This window comes from Sus scrofa, chromosome 6, assembly GCF_054392235.1.
Source record: "Sus scrofa isolate SSC_HxYL_T2T_F1_AM1 chromosome 6, Sscrofa_HxYL_maternal_Yorkshire_Landrace_v2.0, whole genome shotgun sequence".
NCBI lineage: Eukaryota > Metazoa > Chordata > Mammalia > Artiodactyla > Suidae > Sus > Sus scrofa.
In genome coordinates this window covers 132462784-132481318 of record NC_139388.1, presented here as the reverse complement: position 1 = coordinate 132481318, position 18535 = coordinate 132462784, and the positions used below count along the sequence as shown (strand labels likewise).

General features: G+C 43.3%; 1 protein-coding gene across 2 annotated transcripts; it reads right to left on the bottom strand.

Moving 5' to 3' along the window:
• Positions 1 to 1857: 1857 nt before the first annotated feature.
• Positions 1858 to 14757, bottom strand: HSBP1L1 (heat shock factor binding protein 1 like 1). 2 transcript variants are annotated; one of them, XR_014804785.1, is made up of 4 exons: positions 13929 to 14757; positions 12739 to 12805; positions 5250 to 5344; positions 1858 to 3038 (listed from the first exon to the last, which is right to left on the bottom strand). XR_014804785.1 is itself a non-coding variant. In NM_001136184.1 (4 exons), the coding sequence occupies exons 1-4, from the start codon at positions 14501 to 14503 to the stop codon at positions 3033 to 3035; spliced, it is 219 nt and encodes a 72-aa protein (NP_001129656.1). In that variant the 5' UTR covers positions 14504 to 14708; the 3' UTR covers positions 2814 to 3032. The 2 variants fall into 2 exon arrangements, 1 of the variants encoding a protein (NP_001129656.1); NM_001136184.1 differs by having other exon boundaries at positions 2814 to 3038; positions 14453 to 14708.
• Between the last annotated feature and the right edge of the window lie 3778 nt (positions 14758 to 18535).

Genomic DNA, 18535 nt, shown 5'->3' with positions numbered 1-18535 from the left:
TGTTTGCACACTTGTCAGTGAGAATCTGGCTGTGTTTTCTAGGGCTGCTGTAATCCCAGCCTTCATCGTCACATGCTATTCTCCCCATGCGTGTGTGTGTCCAGATGTCCCCACCACTGAGGGCCACCCCACCCCAACATAGCGTCATCTCAGCTAATCACATCTGCAAAGACGGACATCCTGAGGCCCCAGGGTTAGGACATAGGAACAGGGAGAGGCAGAAAAGTACACACTTAAGGAAAAAATTATCTTGTTTTTATGGTGATAAAAATGGTGATAAAATAATGATTTTTGGAACCTTTTAAATGTAAAGAGTAAGAGTTGTTTCTTATTCTGCCTAAGATTATGTCGAATGTACTTAAATACACTGTTTCTCTGACTCTTCAGTACATGTACCTAAGCAATTTCTGTATCCATCCCAAGTCTCTCCTCTGAATCTCTTACTCTAGCAGTGTGTTGTTGTTGGTTAGGATCTTCCCGGGCACGTACATCTTGGTGCCCACGACTGAAATGAAAAGAGTTGTAGAATGTGGAAGCTGCACAGGGGCCTGGTGGAGGCACATTTGGAAGCCCTGCCGGGTCTCATAGCCAGGCTCTGTGCTTACCCAGGACCTCAGGCCAGTGGCCCCAGAGCCCCATTTCCTCCCATGGGAAGGAGATGCCCATGTCTGCTGTCTGACACACACTGCCCAAAGGTCAGTGGAAACAACGACCTGGTGGGCCTGCATGGTGTGGAAACAGCCTTGTCAGATTAACACCCTATTGAATGGTGAGGAGTACTAACCAAACAGTGAAGTCAACAAATACGAAAAAAGACACATGCACGTGCAAGTGTACACATGTACTTGCACACACACAAAGGAGTGTGTTTTGGGGGCATGCAGAAGTTCCTGGGGCCAGGGATTGAACCTGTGCCACAACAGTGACCTGCAACTCACAACAGTGACAAATGCTGGATTCCCAACCTGCTGCACCACCAGGGAACTCCAGGAGTGTATTTTAGATGGATTTTTTTTTTTTTTTTTTTTTGTCTTTTTGCCGTTTCTTGGGCTGCTCCCGCGGCATATGGAGGTTCCCAGGCCAGGGATCGAATTGGAGCTGTAGCCACTGGCCTACACCAGAGCCACAGCAACTTGGGATCCGAGCCACACCTGCAACCTACACCACAGCTCACAGCAACGCCAGATCGTTAACCCACTGAGCAAGGGTAGGGATCAAACCCGCAACCTCATGGTTCCTAGTCGGACTTGTTAACCACTGAGCCACAACAGGAACTCCTTAAATGGATTTAAAATTCAAATCTACAGTGTAGTATCTCCGGCCTTAACATTTCCGTTTATGGAGTTCCCATTGTGACTGAGCAGTAACGAACCCACCAGAACTAGTATCCACAAGGATGTGGATTCAATCCCTGGCCCTGCTCAGTGGGTTAAGGATTCAGCATTGTCGTGAGCTGGCTGTGGTATAGGTCGTATATGCAGTTTGGACCCCTGTGGCTGTGGCGTAGGCTGGCAGCTGCAGCCCTGATTTGACCCCTAGCATGGGAACTTCCATATGCAGCAGGTGTGGCCCTTAAAAAAAAAAAAAAAAAACAAGCAAAACCCAAACAACAACAACAAAAAATCGCCTAGATCTATAGGGCCGCTGAACTTTTTCCTCATTGCTGTGCATGTTGCTTTAATCAAGTTGAAATTAACTAGAAAAGTATGTTGATACCCATAGCTCTCTGGGCATCAAGTGACTGACTTCTGCTCCCCAACCTCCCAGGATGGCTTTTCTGCAAAGTCCAGGGATTGGACAAGGCAGCCAAAACAGAGGCAAGCAGCCTAGGAGGTAGAGACTGACACACACACAGGAGACATGCAAGGGTATTTATTGAAGACTTATTTTGAAACAGTCAAATGGAAAATCGTCAAAGGACTTAAACTGCAAGTTAGTTACACAGAACTAGACCTATACATACCAATACAGGCAAATCTCAAACTACTGAATGGAAAAATGGTCGAGAAGGATACTTTGGTATGGTGCCATTTACATAATTTTAAGACATTAGAACAAAGATCTGAAACAGTAAAACAATCAGCAGTGTTTGCAGTAGGCTGTTCTGCAGGCATCCTCAGGTCTGGAGGGTAAACACCCTATTCTACCTGCACCTGAGCCCATGAGAGATATGGAGCCCAAGGCACCCAGAAAAATGTTTATGATATGAGAACAGGGTATTGGGTTATAAACAGTATGATCAGTTATATAAAATTGCCTGCATAGAAGAGTATTGACAGTGGTTAATTCTAAATTGTAGAATTATGAGTGATTTTGACTTTTGTATAAAGTTGGATTTACATGTAGGAATAATATTAATTTTTACCATGAGCGCCTACAACTGACCCCTTCTCAGGTGAGCACAGCTCTGCTTTTACTTTGGCTCAGAGATAGGTGAACTAGACAAGTATTCGAAGGCATCTCTGACCAAATAAACTTAGGTGTGTTTCTTGTGCATCTCCTTGGTAACTACCTCTAGGGAGTGCAGTGGGTGAGGGCGACCCAGGAGGCAGTCACAGAGATCCTGCATCACCTGTTTCTTTGGTTTTCCTTTAGTTTGGAGAACATACTGCCAGAACCTGCTTGAACTGGGCAGATTACAACCAGCCGTCCCCCAAATTCTGACTGGAATTATTTAATAGGAATGAAGAGCAACTTCTATCACCGAACTGCTTATGATACTTTTAAGAAAGAGCTATATGAACTTAATTCAGGAAAAAAAAAATTGACCTAATGGAGTTCATACTTTTCTTCCATAATTTACAAACATTAGGTATGCACTGAAAAATGTTTTGCCATTTTACAACTTTCTTTGTTAAGTGGCTAACCACCCTCTGAATTACATTCTTATTGCATTGCCTTTGTTTTCTAAAAAACATTTATTTTACTAAAATGAATTTTTAAATTAAAGACTAAAAATCAGAACACATGTAGATTATTTCCCAAAAAATACAGTTTTCATTTTTTCACACTTTCAAGTAACTGGTCTGTCTTTAAGTCTGCAAGAAAAAAATTAAAAGAAGATTGATTTATATATCAATGTGAAATAAACTGGAATCCAAGCTTTCAATAAAAGTACATTAATTTCTGTAATTACTAGAACAGTTTTATATAGGAAAAGTTCATATGTAGAAAAACATAAATGTTAACTGATTTTCATTTTGGTCAGATGGAGACTGGATTCACAACTGAAGGGAATAAACAGCATGTGCTCTTCTAATGACAAAATGTTACTTCGTATCAACAGTGTGGAGAGGTGCTCATAGAATCAGGATATTATGTCAGTGAAACATGCTTGAGTATCTTTATAAAATAAGGTTTGTGTCTCCAAATATGTCATATGGACACAAAGTCAGTCCAAGACCTGAAGCCAAGCATTTATTTGCTTCTTCAAGGTGAAGTGCAGGAGAAAACAAAAACACTTATTTGAAAAGATATATGCACTGTGTAATGTTCATAGCAGCATTATTTACAATTGCCAAGACCTGGAAACAGCCTAAATATCCATGGGCAGATGAACGGATTAAGAAGACTGTGGTACACAGTCCGTTCATATACACAGTGTAGCCATAAAAAGAATGAAATAATGCCATTTGTAGCAACATGGATGGAACTAGAGATAATCATACTAAGTGAAGTCAGGCAGAGAAAGACAAATATCATATGAGATCATTTATATGTGGAATCTAAAAAATACAACTAGTGAGTATAACAAGAAAGAGGCAGGCTCACAGAACAAACTAGTGGTTATCACTGGAGAGGGAGGAGAGGGAAGGGGGTTGGGACAACATAGGGATAGAGGAGTAAGAGGTACAAATTACTACATATACAATAAGCTACAAGAATACTTTGTAGTTCTTGTGGCTCAGTGGGTCAAGAACCCAACATAGTGTCCATGAGGGTGCTGTTTGATCCCTGGTCTCACTCAGTAGGTTAAGGATCCAGTGTTGGTGCAAGCTGTGGCATAGGCTGCAGATGCAGCTCAGATGTGGTCAACTCCTAGCCCAGGAACTTCCATATGCTTCAGGCATGGCCATAAAAAGAAAGAAAGAAAGAAAGAAAAAAAAAAAGGAATACCTTGTACAACATGGAGAATATAGAAAATATTTTACATAACTGTAAATGCAGTATAAACTTTAAAAACTATGAATCATGGCATTCCCATCATGGCTCAGCAGAAATGAATCCGACTAGAATCCATGATGATGTGGGTTCAATCCCTCAGTGGGTTAAGGATTGCCGTGAGCTGTGGTGTAGGTCACAGATGGGGCTTGGATCCTATGTTGCTGTGGCTGTGGCATAGGCCAGCAGCTGAGTTCTGATTCAACCCTTAGCCTGGGAACTTCATATGCCATGGGTGCAGCCCTAAAAACCAAAGAAAAAAAATTCGGAATCACTATATTGTACACCTATAACTTACATAATATTGTACACAGGCTACAATAAAAAATAAAAGTAAAAATTTAATAGTAAAAAAAGATGAAGGGCAAAATTCCACTGGAAAAGAAATGTTTGCATTTCGAGGGGCAGGGTAAGATCCTTAGGAACCAGTCATGAAATGGGGTGAGAGCCTAAGGTACGTGTCTTTTCTAAATGGTTATATGAACATATAGCCTCAAACAGAAGCCACTAGTTAATTCCCAATCTCTCATTCATTGTGACTTATGTCTTGATTGAAGACTAATCTGAAGGACGAAGGTGAAAAATACTTTAATAAAATTCAACTTTTTTTTTTTTGGTCTTTTTGTCTTTGTTGTTGTTGTTGCTATTTCTTGGGCCGCTCCCGCGGCATATGGAGATTCCCAGGCCAGGGGTTGAATCGGAGCTGTAGTTACCGGCCTACGCCAGAGCCACAGCAACGCGGGATCCGAGCCGCATCTGCAACCTACACCACAGCTCACGGCAACGCCAGATCGTTAACCCACTGAGCAAGGGCAGGGACCTAACCCGCAACCTCATGGTTCCTAGTCGGATTCGTTCACCACTGCGCCACAACAGGAATTCCCAACTTTTTAATAATAGTTTTTATTTTAAGTTTGCACTTTTAAGGGAACAATGATAAAGAGTATTCGTGGATGTTTTTTATTCCTGAAGGTTTTGCAGACTCAGTAGTTCTCTTAGTGAACAAATATGGGATCAGATTTTTCAAGTTGAAAGCAAACAGAAGATACGTAAAAGGTAAACATATTGGTGTCCTAATAAGGTCTTACCATTTGTTCTTTAACAGAACCTTCAATCCCAGCTTGCACCATTAAGTCATTGACATTCTTCTGCAAATCCTCTATACGACCTCCCATTTCCTCCAGTACAATGTTAAGGAGAACAGAACCCAGTCCTTCAGAGCCTCCCTCAAAGGCTGCATCAAACTGCACTGCTGGGTCAGATGTGGGGTCAGAAGGAAATGCCCCGTAGTGCATTTAAAACAAGGAGGTCAAAGATGACAGTACTAATACCTTAAGGTCAGTGCAAGTTAATGACGTCCTTGCAGTTTTGTAGTGTGTTATTAATCTTTGCATGGCCCAGTACTGAAAACTTGGTTCTGTTTGTGTGGATATGTATTCAGGGATAAGAGGTCACCTGGTATGTTTAACTATGTTTCAACCAAACTCTAATCAGTATCAAAATATAATGGAAATTAACTCTGTTTCAAACAAACTTTCCTACTGTTTAATTTTATCAAGTTTAAGAATCTTCTGGGGTGGGATTAAGACGGCAGAATAGAAGGACTGCAGCTCAACTTCTCTCCTAAAAACAACTAAATTTACAACTAAATACTGAAAAATCTTCAACCAAATGGACCAGAAACCTTCAAAGAGATACCCTACTCCAGAAGACAAAGACAAGGCCACATCAAGAGTTAGGAGGCATGATTATGCACTATAAGCAACTCCATACCTCCCGGGTGGGAAGCCCCACAGACTAGAAAGTAATTGGTTCACAGAGACTCATCTACAGGAGTGAGAGTTCTGAGCCATATATCCAATTCCCACGTGTAGGGATCTGGCACTGGGAGAAAGAGCCCCTGGAGCATCTGGCATTGAAGGCCAGTGGGGCTTGTGCGCAGGAGCTCCACGGAACTGGGGGAAACAGAGACTCCACTCTTAAAAGGTGCACACAGAATTTCATGTGCACTGGGTCCCAGGGCAAAGCAAAGTCTCCATAGAAATCTGGGTCAAACCTGACTGCAGTTCTTGGAGGACCCCCTGGGGAAACAGGGGTGAATGTGACTTGTTGTGGGGAAGGACATTGGAAACAAAGCTCTTGGGAATATTCAGCAGTATGCCTTTCTCTGGAGGTGGCCATTTTCGGAAAATCTGGACCCACCCATCAGCGCTGAGAAGCCCCAGGCCAAACAACAATCCAGGTGGGATCACAGCCCCACCCCTCAGTAAACAGGCTGCCTAAAGACAAACCCCTCCCCCGATACGCACACAGCCCGCCTCTAATCCCATCCAGAGACTAAGCCCCACACACCAGAGGGATAGGAAGCAGCTCCACCTACCAGTGGGCAGGCATCAGTCCCTCCCATCAGGAAGCCTACAGCAAGCCCTCATACCGACCTCAGCCACAAGGGGGACACACTCCTTGAGAGGTTAAGAGAGACTACAACTCTATTATCTGTAAACAGGTCACCACACCAAAAAGCTATAAAAATGAAAAGACAGAGAACTATAACTCAGACGAGGCAGAAAGAAAAAAAACCCCAGAAAATCAGCTAAGTGATCAGGAGATTCTCAGCCTCCAGGAAAGAGACTTTAGACTGTTGATGCTAAATATGGTGCAAGACATTGGAAATACACTGGAGGCAAAGATGGATAACTTACAGGAAACACTGACCAAAGAGATACAAGATAAAAGGACTTAAACAACAAGAGATGCAAAATACAATAACTGAAATAAAAAACTCACTAGAAGCAGCTAACAGCAGAATACAGAAGGCAGAAGAACAAATAAGCAAGGTGGAGGACAGACTAGTGGAAATTATGGATGCAGAACAGAAAAGAGAAAAGAGAGTGAAAACAAATGAAGGGAGCCTCAGAGAACTCTGGGACAACAATAAATGCACCAACATTCATGTTATAGGGGGGCCGGAAGGAGAAGAGAGAGAGAAGGCGACAGAAAAAATACTCCAAGAGAGAATAGCTGAATACTTCCCTAACATAGGAAAGGAACCACCCACTCAAATCCAGGAAGCACAACCAGTACCATATAAAATAAACCCAAGGAGGAACACCCCAAGACGCATATTAATCACACTGACCAAAATTAAAGACAAAGAGAAAATCCTGAAAGCAGCTAGGGGAAAGAAATAACACATAAGGGTACCCCGATAAGGTTATCGGGAGAGTTTTCAGCAGAAGCTCTGCAGGGCAGAAGGGAGTGGCATGATATACTTCACACGATGAAAGGGAAAAAACCTCCAACCAAGATTACTCTACCCAGCAAGGCTCTCCTTCAAATTTGAAGGAGAAATCAAAAGCTTCACAGAAAAGCAAAAGCTAAGAGAACGCAGCAACACTAAACCAGCTTTACAACAAATACTAAAGGAACTTCTTTAGGCAGAAAAGGAAAGGCCACAGCCAGACACAAAAATACCACAAATAACAAGGCTCACCAGCAGAAGTGCGCAGTAAAGATAAGAAATCATTCATGCACAAGTATGCCTCCAAAATCAGAAATCATGAGAAGAGGAGGATACAAATGCAGGACACTGGAGATGAACTTGCAATTAAGAGACTAACAGCTTAAAACGATCTCATATATATATATATAAACACACACACTCTTATATCAAAACTTCAGAGGAACTACAAACCAAAAATCTACAACGGATACACAAACAAATAAGAAAAATCAACTCGGATACAACACTAAAGAGAGTCATCAAACCACAAGAGGAGAGAACAGGAGAAGAAGGGAAGAAAAAAGAGCAACAAAAACAAATCCAAAGCAATTAATAAAGTGGCAATAAGAACATACATATCAATAATTACCTTCAATGTTAATGGACTAAACACCCCAACCAAAAGACACAGACTGGCTGAATGCATACAAAAACAAGACCCATATATATATGCTGTCTTCAAGAGACCCACTTCACTTCTAGGGACACATACAAATTGAAAGGGAGAGGATGGAAGAAAATATTCCACGCAAACAGGATTCAAAAGAAAGCTGGAGTAGCAATACTCATATCAGACAATCACAATGGACTTTGAAATGAAGAATATTTTAAGGGACAAGGAAGGTCACTACCTAATGATCAAAGGATCAATCCAAGAAGAGGATGTAACAATTTTAAATATCTACGCACCCAACATAGGTTCACCACAGTATATATGGCAACTGCTAACAACCTTAAAAGGACAAATTGACAATAACACAATCACAGTGGGGGACTTTAACACCCCACTTACAGCAATGGACAGATCATCCAGACAGAAAATCAAAAAGGAAACACAGGCCCTGAATAAAGCCTTAGACCAGATGGGCTTCATAGATACTTGCAGGACATTCCATCCAAAAGCAACAGAATACACATTCTTCTCAAGTGCACATGGAACATTCCCTAACATTGATCACATCCTGGGCTACAAATCAAACCTCAGTAACTTTAAGAAAATTGAAATCATATCAAGAATCTTTTCCTGACCACATCGCTATACGACTGGAAATCAACAACAAGGGAAAAACTGCATAAAACACAAACACGTGGAGACTCACCAACATGCTACTAAACAACCAATGGATCACTGAAGAAATCAAAGAGGAAATTAGAAAATACCTAGAAGCAAATGGCAACAAAGATACAACACTCCAAAACCTATGGGATGCAGCAAAATCGTTCTGAGAGGAAAGTTGATGGCAATACAAGCCCACCTCAGGAAACAAGAAAAAGCTCAAATGAACAAGCTAACTTTACATCTAAAGCAGCTCAAGAGAGAAGACCACACAAGACCTAAAGTCAGCAGAAGGAAAGAAATCATAAAGATCAGAGCAGAAATCAATGAAATTGAAATGAAGAAAACCATAGAAAAGATCAATGAAATGAAAAGCTGGTTCTTTGAAAAGATCAACAACATTGATAAACCCTTAGTCAGACTGACTTATCAAGAAAAAAGAGAGAGGAGTCAAATCAATAAAATTAGAAGTGAGAAAGGAGATGCAACAATGGACATCACAGAAACACAAAGGATCATAAGAGACTACTATATGCAACCATGTGCCAATAAAAAGGAAAACCTAGAAGAAATGGACAAATTCTTAGAAAAGCACAATCTTCCAAGACTAAACCAAGATGAAAGAGAAAGGATGCATGGACCAATCACAGGAACTGAAATTGAAACTGGGATTAAAAAACTGCCAACAAACAAAAGTCCAGGACCAGATGGCTTCACAGGCGAATTCTATCAAACATTTAGAGAAGAGCTAACAACTCTCCTTCTGAAACTACTCCAAAAAATTGCAGAGGAAGGGATACTTCCAAACTCATTCTATGAGGCCACCATCATCCTGATACCAAAACCAGACAAAGATACCACAAAAAAAGAAAACTACAGGCCAATTTCACTGATGAACATAGATGCAAAAATCCTCAACAAAACTCTGGCAGACAGCATCCAACAATACATTAAAAGGATTGTACATCATGATCAAGGGGGATTTATCCCAGGGATGCAAGGGTTCTTCAATATCTAGCAAATCCATCAGTGTGATACACCACATTAACAAACTGAAGAATAAAAACCACATGATCCTCTCAATAGATACAGGAAAAGCCTTTGACAAAATCTAACACCCATTTCTGATTAAAACCCTTCAGAAAGTGGGCATAAGAGGGAACCTACCTCAACATAATAAAAGCCATATAGGACAAACCCACAGCAAACATCATTCTCAATGGTGAAAAGCTGAAAGAATTCCCACCGAGATCAGGAACAAGACGAGGATGTCTGCTCTCACCACTACTTTTCAACATAGTTTTGGAAGTCCTAGCCATGGCAATCAGAGAGAAGTAAAAGGGATGAAAGGAATCCAAATTGTGAAGGAAGAAGTAAAACTGTCACTCTTTGCAGATGACATGATACTATACCTAGAGGATCCTAAAGACTCTACCAGAAAACTGTTAGGACTCATCCATGAAAAAAAAAATGAAAAAGAAAAAGAAAAGAAAAGAAAAAAGAACTCATTCATGAATTTGGCAAAGTCAAGGATACACAATTAACACACAGAAATTGATGGCATTTCTATATACTAACAATGAACAATCAGAAACAGAAATTAGGGAAGCAATCCCGTTTGCCATCGCATCCAAAAGAATAAAATACCTAGAAGTAAACCTGCCTAAAGAGGCAAAAGACCTCTACTCTGAAAACTATAAGACACTGATGAAAGAAATCAAAGATGACACACATAGATGGAAAGACATACATACCATGGGCATGCTCTTGGATTGGAAGAGTCAACATTATCAAAATGACTATACCAGCCAAGGCAATCTACAGATTCAAGGCAATCCCTATCAAATTACCAAGGACATTTTTCACAGAACTCAAACAAAATATTTGAAAGGTTGCTTGGAAGCACAGAAGACCCAGAATAGCCAAAGACATCCTGAAAAAGAAAAATGGAGCTGGAGGAATCAGGCTCCCTCACTTCAGACTATACCACACAACAACAGTCATCAAACCCATATGGTACTGGCACAAAGACAGAAATAAAGATCAGTGGAACAGGATAGAAAGCCCAGAATTACACCCATGCACCTACAGCCAACTCATCTACGACAAAGGAGGCAAGAACATACTCTGGAGAAAAGACAGCCTGTTCAATAGGTGGTGCTGGGAAAATTGGACAGCCACATGGAAAAGAATGAAAGTAGAACACTCCCTAACACCATACACAAAAATAAACCCCAAATGGATTAAAGACCTAGATATAAGACCAGACACTATCAAACTCTTAGAGGAACACATAGGCCAAACCCTCTCTGACTTAAAGAACAGCAACATCTTCTCAGATCCACCTCCTAGAGTAATGACAGTAAAAACAAAAATAAACAAATGGGACCCGATCAAACCTAAATGTTTCTGTACAGCAAAGGAAACCCTAAACAAAAGGAAAAGACAACCCACAGAATGGGAAAAAAATCTTGGCAAATGAATCAACTGACAAGGGATTCATCTCCAAAACTGATAAACACCTTCTGCAGCTCCATACCGAAAAAACAAACAACCCCATCAAAAAAATGGGCAGAAGATCTAAACAGACAGTTCTCCAGAGAAGACAAACAGATGGCCAGAAAACACATGAAAAGATGTTCAACATCACTCATTATTAGAGAAATGCACATCACAATCACGATGAGGTATACCACCTGACACCAGCCAGAATGGCCATCATCCAAAAGTCTACAAACCATACGTGCTGGAGAGGGTGTGGAGAAAAAGCAACCCCATTACACTGTTGGTGGGATTGTAAATTGGTATAACCACTGTGGAAAACAGGATGGAGAGTCCTCAGAAAACTAAACACAGAACTACCATTGGATCCAGCAATCCCACTCCAGGGCATCGATCCAGAGAAAACCACGACTCGCAAAAACACATGTACTCCAATGTTCATTGCAGCACTCTTTTCAATAGCCAAGCCCTGGAAACCACCTAAATGTCCATCGACAGAGGAGTGGATCCAGAAGATGTGGTACATATACACAATGGAAGATTACTCAGACATTAAAAGGAACGAAATCCTGGCATTTTTAGCAACATGGATAGGCCTAGAAATTATCATGCGAAGTGAAGTCAGTCAGACAATGAGACACCAACATCCAATGCTTTCACTGCCATGTGGAATCTGAAAGAAGGACAGACTGAACTTCTTTGCAGAACAGATACCGACTCACAGACTTTGAAAAACTTATGGTCTCCAAAGGAGACAGTTCAGGGGGTGGGGGATGCACTGGGGTTGTGGTATGGAAATCCAATAAAACTGGGTTGTGATGATCATTGTACAAGTATAAATTTAATAATTTCATTGAGTTATAAAAAATTAAATTAGGAAAAATTAATCTTCTTTCTCCCATGGGGACCCAACTACAGGACCAAAAGTTATGGGTAAATTTTTCCCTCCACAACACTTTGGACACATTTTAGCAAAGAAATTTAATTGTGTGAAGTGAGTTCACTCTGCAAGTCTCAGGGCAAGCATCCCTTTATCTGGATTTTCTTTAACCAGAAACAAACATTCTATACTAACTGTTTCATGTCTTATCAAACAGTGAGCTGCTGAAGTTAAAAAACAAAACAAGGCGAGAAGCCTTGTTTCAGACCCTGTCTATGATGGAGACCTTCCCCCATACATTTGCAGGGTTCTGACTGGCAGAGAATAAATGTTATCGAGCACTCTCCAGATTTATTTAGAGCTTGCTGGAAAAGCCCCACTGGGTAGTATGTATTGCTTATGTGTCCTGGTGTTTTACCCTTGCCATACAAAATGCCTTGTATTGCTGGTCAAGCAGGAAGTAATTACCTGTGCATGGAAATTAATACATCAGGATGCCATATAAAGGCACAAATGCAACCTCCAGAAAGTCCTAGGTCAACAATTATCCACTAATGGTAGACAACACAAGATATTCCACACTAGTTCAATAGTCCAAAAGCATTACAGTATTTGCTATGAAATAGAAAAGGATATTTCTGAGGTTTAATGTTGCAGTCAGAGCTTGAAAATGTTCTTGAAGTTCCTGAAATAGATTTTCTGCCTGAAAAAAATGAACAATAAGACAACTAAATATATATATTTACTTTTTTTTTTTTTTTTGGTCTTTTTGCCATTTCTTGGGCCACTCCTGCGGCATATGGAGGTTCCCGGGCTAGGGGTGGAATCGGAGCTGTAGCTGCCAGCCTACGCCAGAGCCACAGCAACGCGGGATCCGAGCCGCGTCTGCGACCTACACCACAGCTCATGGCAACGCCAGAACCTTGACCCACTGAGCAAGGGCAGGGATCGAACCCACAACCTCATGGTTCCTAGTCGGATTCGTCAACCACTGGGCCACGACGGGAACTCCTATACTTACTTTTGATGTAAAACATTCTAAGCACCATGGAAGAGAGCCATGATTTTTGACAAGGTGTTTTCCCATTCAAAGGGTACCTAAGGAGCTTCCTTGTGTCACAGTGGGTTAAGGAACTGGTGCTGTCACTACTGTGGCTTGGGTGGATGCTGTGGATTCCTGGCTGGGGAACTGGAAGGCACCGCCAAAAAAAAAAAAAAAAAAAAAAAAAAAAAATGAGAAGAAAAGAAAAAGAAAAGAAGGAGTTCCCGGCGTGGCGCAGTGGTTAACGAAAGGGACTAGGAACCATGAGGTTGCGGGTTCGATCCCTGCCCTTGCTCAGTGGGTTAACGATCCGGCGTTGCCGTGAGCTGTGGTGTAGGTGGCAGACGCGGCTCGGATCCCGCGTTGCTGTGGCTCTGGCGTAGGCCGGCGGCTACAGCTCTGATTCGACCCCTAGCCTGGGAACCTCCATATGCCGCGAGAGCGGCCCAAGAAATGGTAAAAAGACAAAAAAAAAAAAAAAAAAGAAAAAAGAAAAAGAAAAAAAGGAAAAGAAAAAGAAAGAAAGCAAAGAAAAATCTAGAAAAATATGTCTAGAAGACAACCTAAGATAAAGTCTTCTTAACCTTGGGTTCCTCAAATAATTCTTCAGAAGAGCTGAAACAATCAGCTCCCACCTCCCTTAAACTTGTGCGTATTTATTAGCTGTGGTTGGTATTGCAGAAATTGCTTCTCAGGCCATGCCGAAAGACCAGCTATTGTTACAGGCAGAGGCCATATCGGATACCGCCTTGTGGTTTACGATTTCAAATCTCATACCATTTACCTTCTAACTCCTTCCTCGCACCTGTGTACTACCTCCAGGGCAGGGCCGAGCAGAGGTGGGACCTCCACCTCAAATCCACTTTCACGGGTGAAGATGGCATGGCGCTCTGTCTGGAGCTCTTCCTCCAGCTCTTCCTCACTTGGGTGGTGGTCGGGGCGGGGGGTGGTTTAGTTTTGTTTTGAAAATGAGTATTCAAGTATGTACATCTAACCAATTCTTTTTAACAAGACAAACTGATGAGTCGTGAAATGCTGCTTCCTGATCTCTGGTTGTCTCATCTCTGGCGCCAGAGCTCCTCAGGCAAATGAGAAGCGGACTGCTGGCCCGCGGCGCAGGGCAGGTTTCTCCGCGTCCCGGGTGGTCCAGCTGCTAGCAGAGCGCTGGCGTCGCTTCTCCCCTGGGAAGGCGGGGGCGGGGGGCGGAGTGTGGAGTGGGGAATACACAGTGCAGTCGGGGATTGGGCGGGGATCGGGTGGGGGTCCCGCAGGGAGGGAACCGGAGGAAGGAGCAGGATCCTCACTCACCGCGTCGCGCAGCGCGCGCCCACTGGGGGCTTCGTGTCCCCGCGCGTCCATGTGGGTGGGCCCGGCCGGTCCAGGTGGGTCGGGTGGTCCAGGGGCCCGGGGGCTCTGTCCCGGCAGCTCGGCCAGAGAGTCCGAGGGCCGGGATGTGCTCCTGACACTGGCCAAGCAGCTGAGGACCCAGGAGTGAATTCCTGGGCGGGGCGCGGCCGTGCGCGGCGGGAGGAGGCTGAGGAGGCGAGGCCAGAGCCGGGCGCTGGGTCGCTGTCTCTCCGGCGGGATGGGACCACCGCGGGACCAGGCCGATTGCAGCTCAGCGTGCGCGGCACCGTTTGCTGCGTTTTCGTTGCGTCAGAGTCGAGAGTGAGCACGACCTTTTACCATTGTGGCAAAGTATACACATCATAAAGTTGCCATTTTAACCGTTTTTAAGTACACAGCGTGGCGTTGAATACATAAGATTGTTGTGCGGCCATCGCCACCATCCACCCACGAACATTCTCATCTTCCCAAACCGAAGCTCGGCACCCATTACACATCAACTCAGCCTCCTTAGCCCCTGACAGTCCCCTTCCACTGTGTCCCGGCGTTTTTTGTAATATTGTCGCTTCTTTAAAGGGGGGATGATGGGCGGGGGGTTGCGGGGCGGGGGCGGAATCTGGCTGCGATCCATTTACAGCCTCGTTTCACACCAGGTCCTGGGCCTTGTAATCATCCGTACAGGAGACTCCGCCCTCTCTCTGAACCTCCCCCATTTCTGGGTCAACTTCAAGACCAAGAATAGTCATGTTCTGGAGCTCCCTGGTGGCTCCCCTAGTGGAGGATCCGGCGCTGTCACAGCTGTGGCTCTGGTTACAGCTCTGGCCTCTGGTGTGGCCAAAAATAAATAAGTAAATAAATAAATAAGAATAGTTATGTTCTGTGACTAGCTCCCCACACACTAACAACACTTGCATCTGGATTCTGATTTTATTGAAGATCTAGATGGAAGACTTGACAGCAACTTTCCCTCCCTTTGGGCCTATCTGGATGGTGGCCTGTGGGTCACTTTATGGGTGATGTCCCAGGATCCTGTTCTTAGCATATACCCGCTTCGTTCACAAGTTTGTACCCCTCTGGCCCTCTGGACTCAAAGCAATGTGGGGCAGGCTGTGCCTATCTGAGTCACTTCAATGTCCCAGGAACCTACCCGAGTGACAACGTGTGGATACGTGGTTGCTGAGTGTGTGTGAATCAGCCATGCATGCAAAGAAGTGAAACACAACATCCTTAGTCATCAGGACAATGCAAATCAAAACCACCCACTTCACATTCACTGTAATAGCTACACTCAAAAGACAAACAACAAGGAGTTCCCACTGTGGTGCAACAGGATTGGCTTCATCTTGTGAGTGCTGGCTGGGCACAGTGAGTTAAAGATCCATTGTTGCTGCAGCTGTGGCTTAGGTTGCTACTGTGGCTCCAGTCTGATCCCGGGTCCAGGAACTCCATATGTCACAGGGTGGCCAAAAATATAACAAGTGTGGTTGAGGATGTGGCAGAGTTGGAGCCCTCACAAGTTGGTGGGAACTTAAAGTGGTACAGCCAGTGTGGAATACTGTCTGGCGTGTCCATAAAAAATTAAATATAGAAGTCCCCTGGTGGCTAAGTGGGTTAAGGATCCAGTACTGTCACGGCTATGGCTCAAGTTTGATCCCACTTGTATGTAGAATCTAAAAAATAAAGGGAGTTCCTACTATGGTGCAATGGGATTGGTGGTGTCTCTGGAGCGCTAGGATGCAGGTTCAATCCCTAGCCCAGCACAGTGGATTATGGATCCAGCATTGTTGCAGCTGTAGCACAGGTCGCAACTGCATCTCCAATCTGCTATCTGGTCCAGGAACTTCCATGCACTACAGGTGCAGCTGAAAAAACAAGAAGAAGGAAAAAAAAAAAGCCTACCATTAAAAAAAAAATGAGGGAGTTCCTGTAGTGGCTCAGCAGTTAACAAACCTGACTAGTATCCATGAAGGGTTAGGGTTAGGGTTAGGGTTAGGATTAGGGTTAGGACCTGGACCAGATATCAGATTGGAGATGCAGTTGCGACCTGTGCTACAGCTGCAACAATGCTGGGTTTGATCCCTGGCCTTGCTCAGCGAGTTAAGGATTTGGTGTTGCCATGAGTTGTGGTTTTGGTCATAGATGTGGCTTGAATCTGGTGTTGCTGTGGCTGTGGTGTAGGCTGGTGGCTGCAGCTCCAATTCAGCCCCTAGCCTGGGAACTTCCATATGCCATAGGTGTGGCCCTAAAAAGGCAACAAAAAAAAAAAAAAAAAAAAAAAGAAAAAGAAAAAGAAAGATACCAATGAATTTATTTTACAAAACAGAAATAAACTCACAGACGTAAAAAACCAACTTATGGTTACCAAAGGGGGAGGGGGGGAGGGATAAATTAGCCACAGCAACGTGGGATCTGAGCCGTGTCTGCGACCTACACCACAGTTTGGAATTAAAATATATATACTACGCTATATAAAATAGATAACTGGAGTTCCCATTGTGGCTCAGTGGTTAACGAACCCGACTAGCAACCCTGAGGTTGAGGGTTTGATCCCTGGCCTCCCTCAGTGGGTTAATGATCCGGTGTTGCTGTGAGCTGTGGTGTAGGTCACTGACTCGTCTTGGATCCCGTGTTGCTGTGCCTGTGGCGTAGGCCGGCGGTTTCAGCTCCGATCAGACCCCTAGTCCGGGAACCTCCATATGCCTCAGCTGTAGCCCTAAAAAAGACAAAAATAAAATAAAATAGATAAACAAAAAGGACCTGCCGTAGAGCACAGAGAACTATACTCAATATCTTGTAATAACCTATAATGGAAAAGAATCTAATAAAAGAATGTACATTTATATATATATGTATATCTGAATCATACAATTTTGCTGTATACCTGAAATTAACACAACATTGTAAATCAACTGTATTTCAACAAAAGTAAAAAAAAAAAAAGTTACTCTATAACCTCAGTTTCACCTCTAGGTATGTTTCCAAGGAAATAACAGGATATGTCCACACAAAAACGTGTACACAAATGTTGACAGCAGCATTATTAACAATAGCCAAATGGTGGAAACAACCCAAATGTCCATCAACAGATGGATGGATGAACAAAATGTGGTCCCTCCTCACAATGGAATATTATTATTCAGGCGGAGGAAGGGATGAAGCCTTGATGTGTGACACTACGTGGAGGAACTTTGGGGACAGAATGCTCAGTGAGAGAGGCTAGGCACATGAGGCATATGGTTGGACTCTGCTCATATGATGTGTCCAGATTAGCAAATCCAGAAGTTCCTGAGAGGCTGAGTGGGTTAAGGATCCGCCATTGCCGCAGCTGTTGTACAAGTTGCAACTGTGACGTGGGTCCGAGAACTTCCACATGCTGATGGTGTGGCCAAACACCAAAAAACCAACACAGGTTGGCAAATCCATAGAGACAAGAAGTAGAGGAAGGGGAAGGGGAGATTCTGTGCTATAATTAAGGGATTTCTCCTTTTAAATTTTATTGGAGTACAGTTGACTTAACAATGTTGTGTTGGAGTTCCCGTCGTTGCGCAGTGGTTAACGAATCCGACTAAGAACCATGAGGTTGAGGGTTCGATCCCTGCCCTTGCTCAGTGGGTTAGCGATCCGGCGTTGCCGTGAGCTGTGGTGTAGGTTGCAGACGCGGCTCGGATCCCGCGTTGCTGTGGCTCTGGCGTAGGCCGGTGGCTACAGCTCCGATTCGACCCCTAGCCTGGGAACCTCTATATGCCGCGGGAGCGGCCCAAGAAATAGCAAAAAAAGACAAAATAAATAAATAAATTAAAAAAATAAAAAAATAAAAAAAACAATGTTGTGTTAGCTTCAGGTGTATGGCAGAGTGAGTCAGTTATACATTTACATATACCCATTCTATTTCAGATTTTTTTTACTTTTTTTTTTTTTTTTTTGGTCTTTTTAGGGCTGTACCTGAGGCATGTGGAGGTTCCCAGGCTAGAGGTCGAATCAGAGCTACAGTTGCTGGCCTACATCACAGCCATGGCAACGTGGGATCTGAGCCGTGTCTGCGAC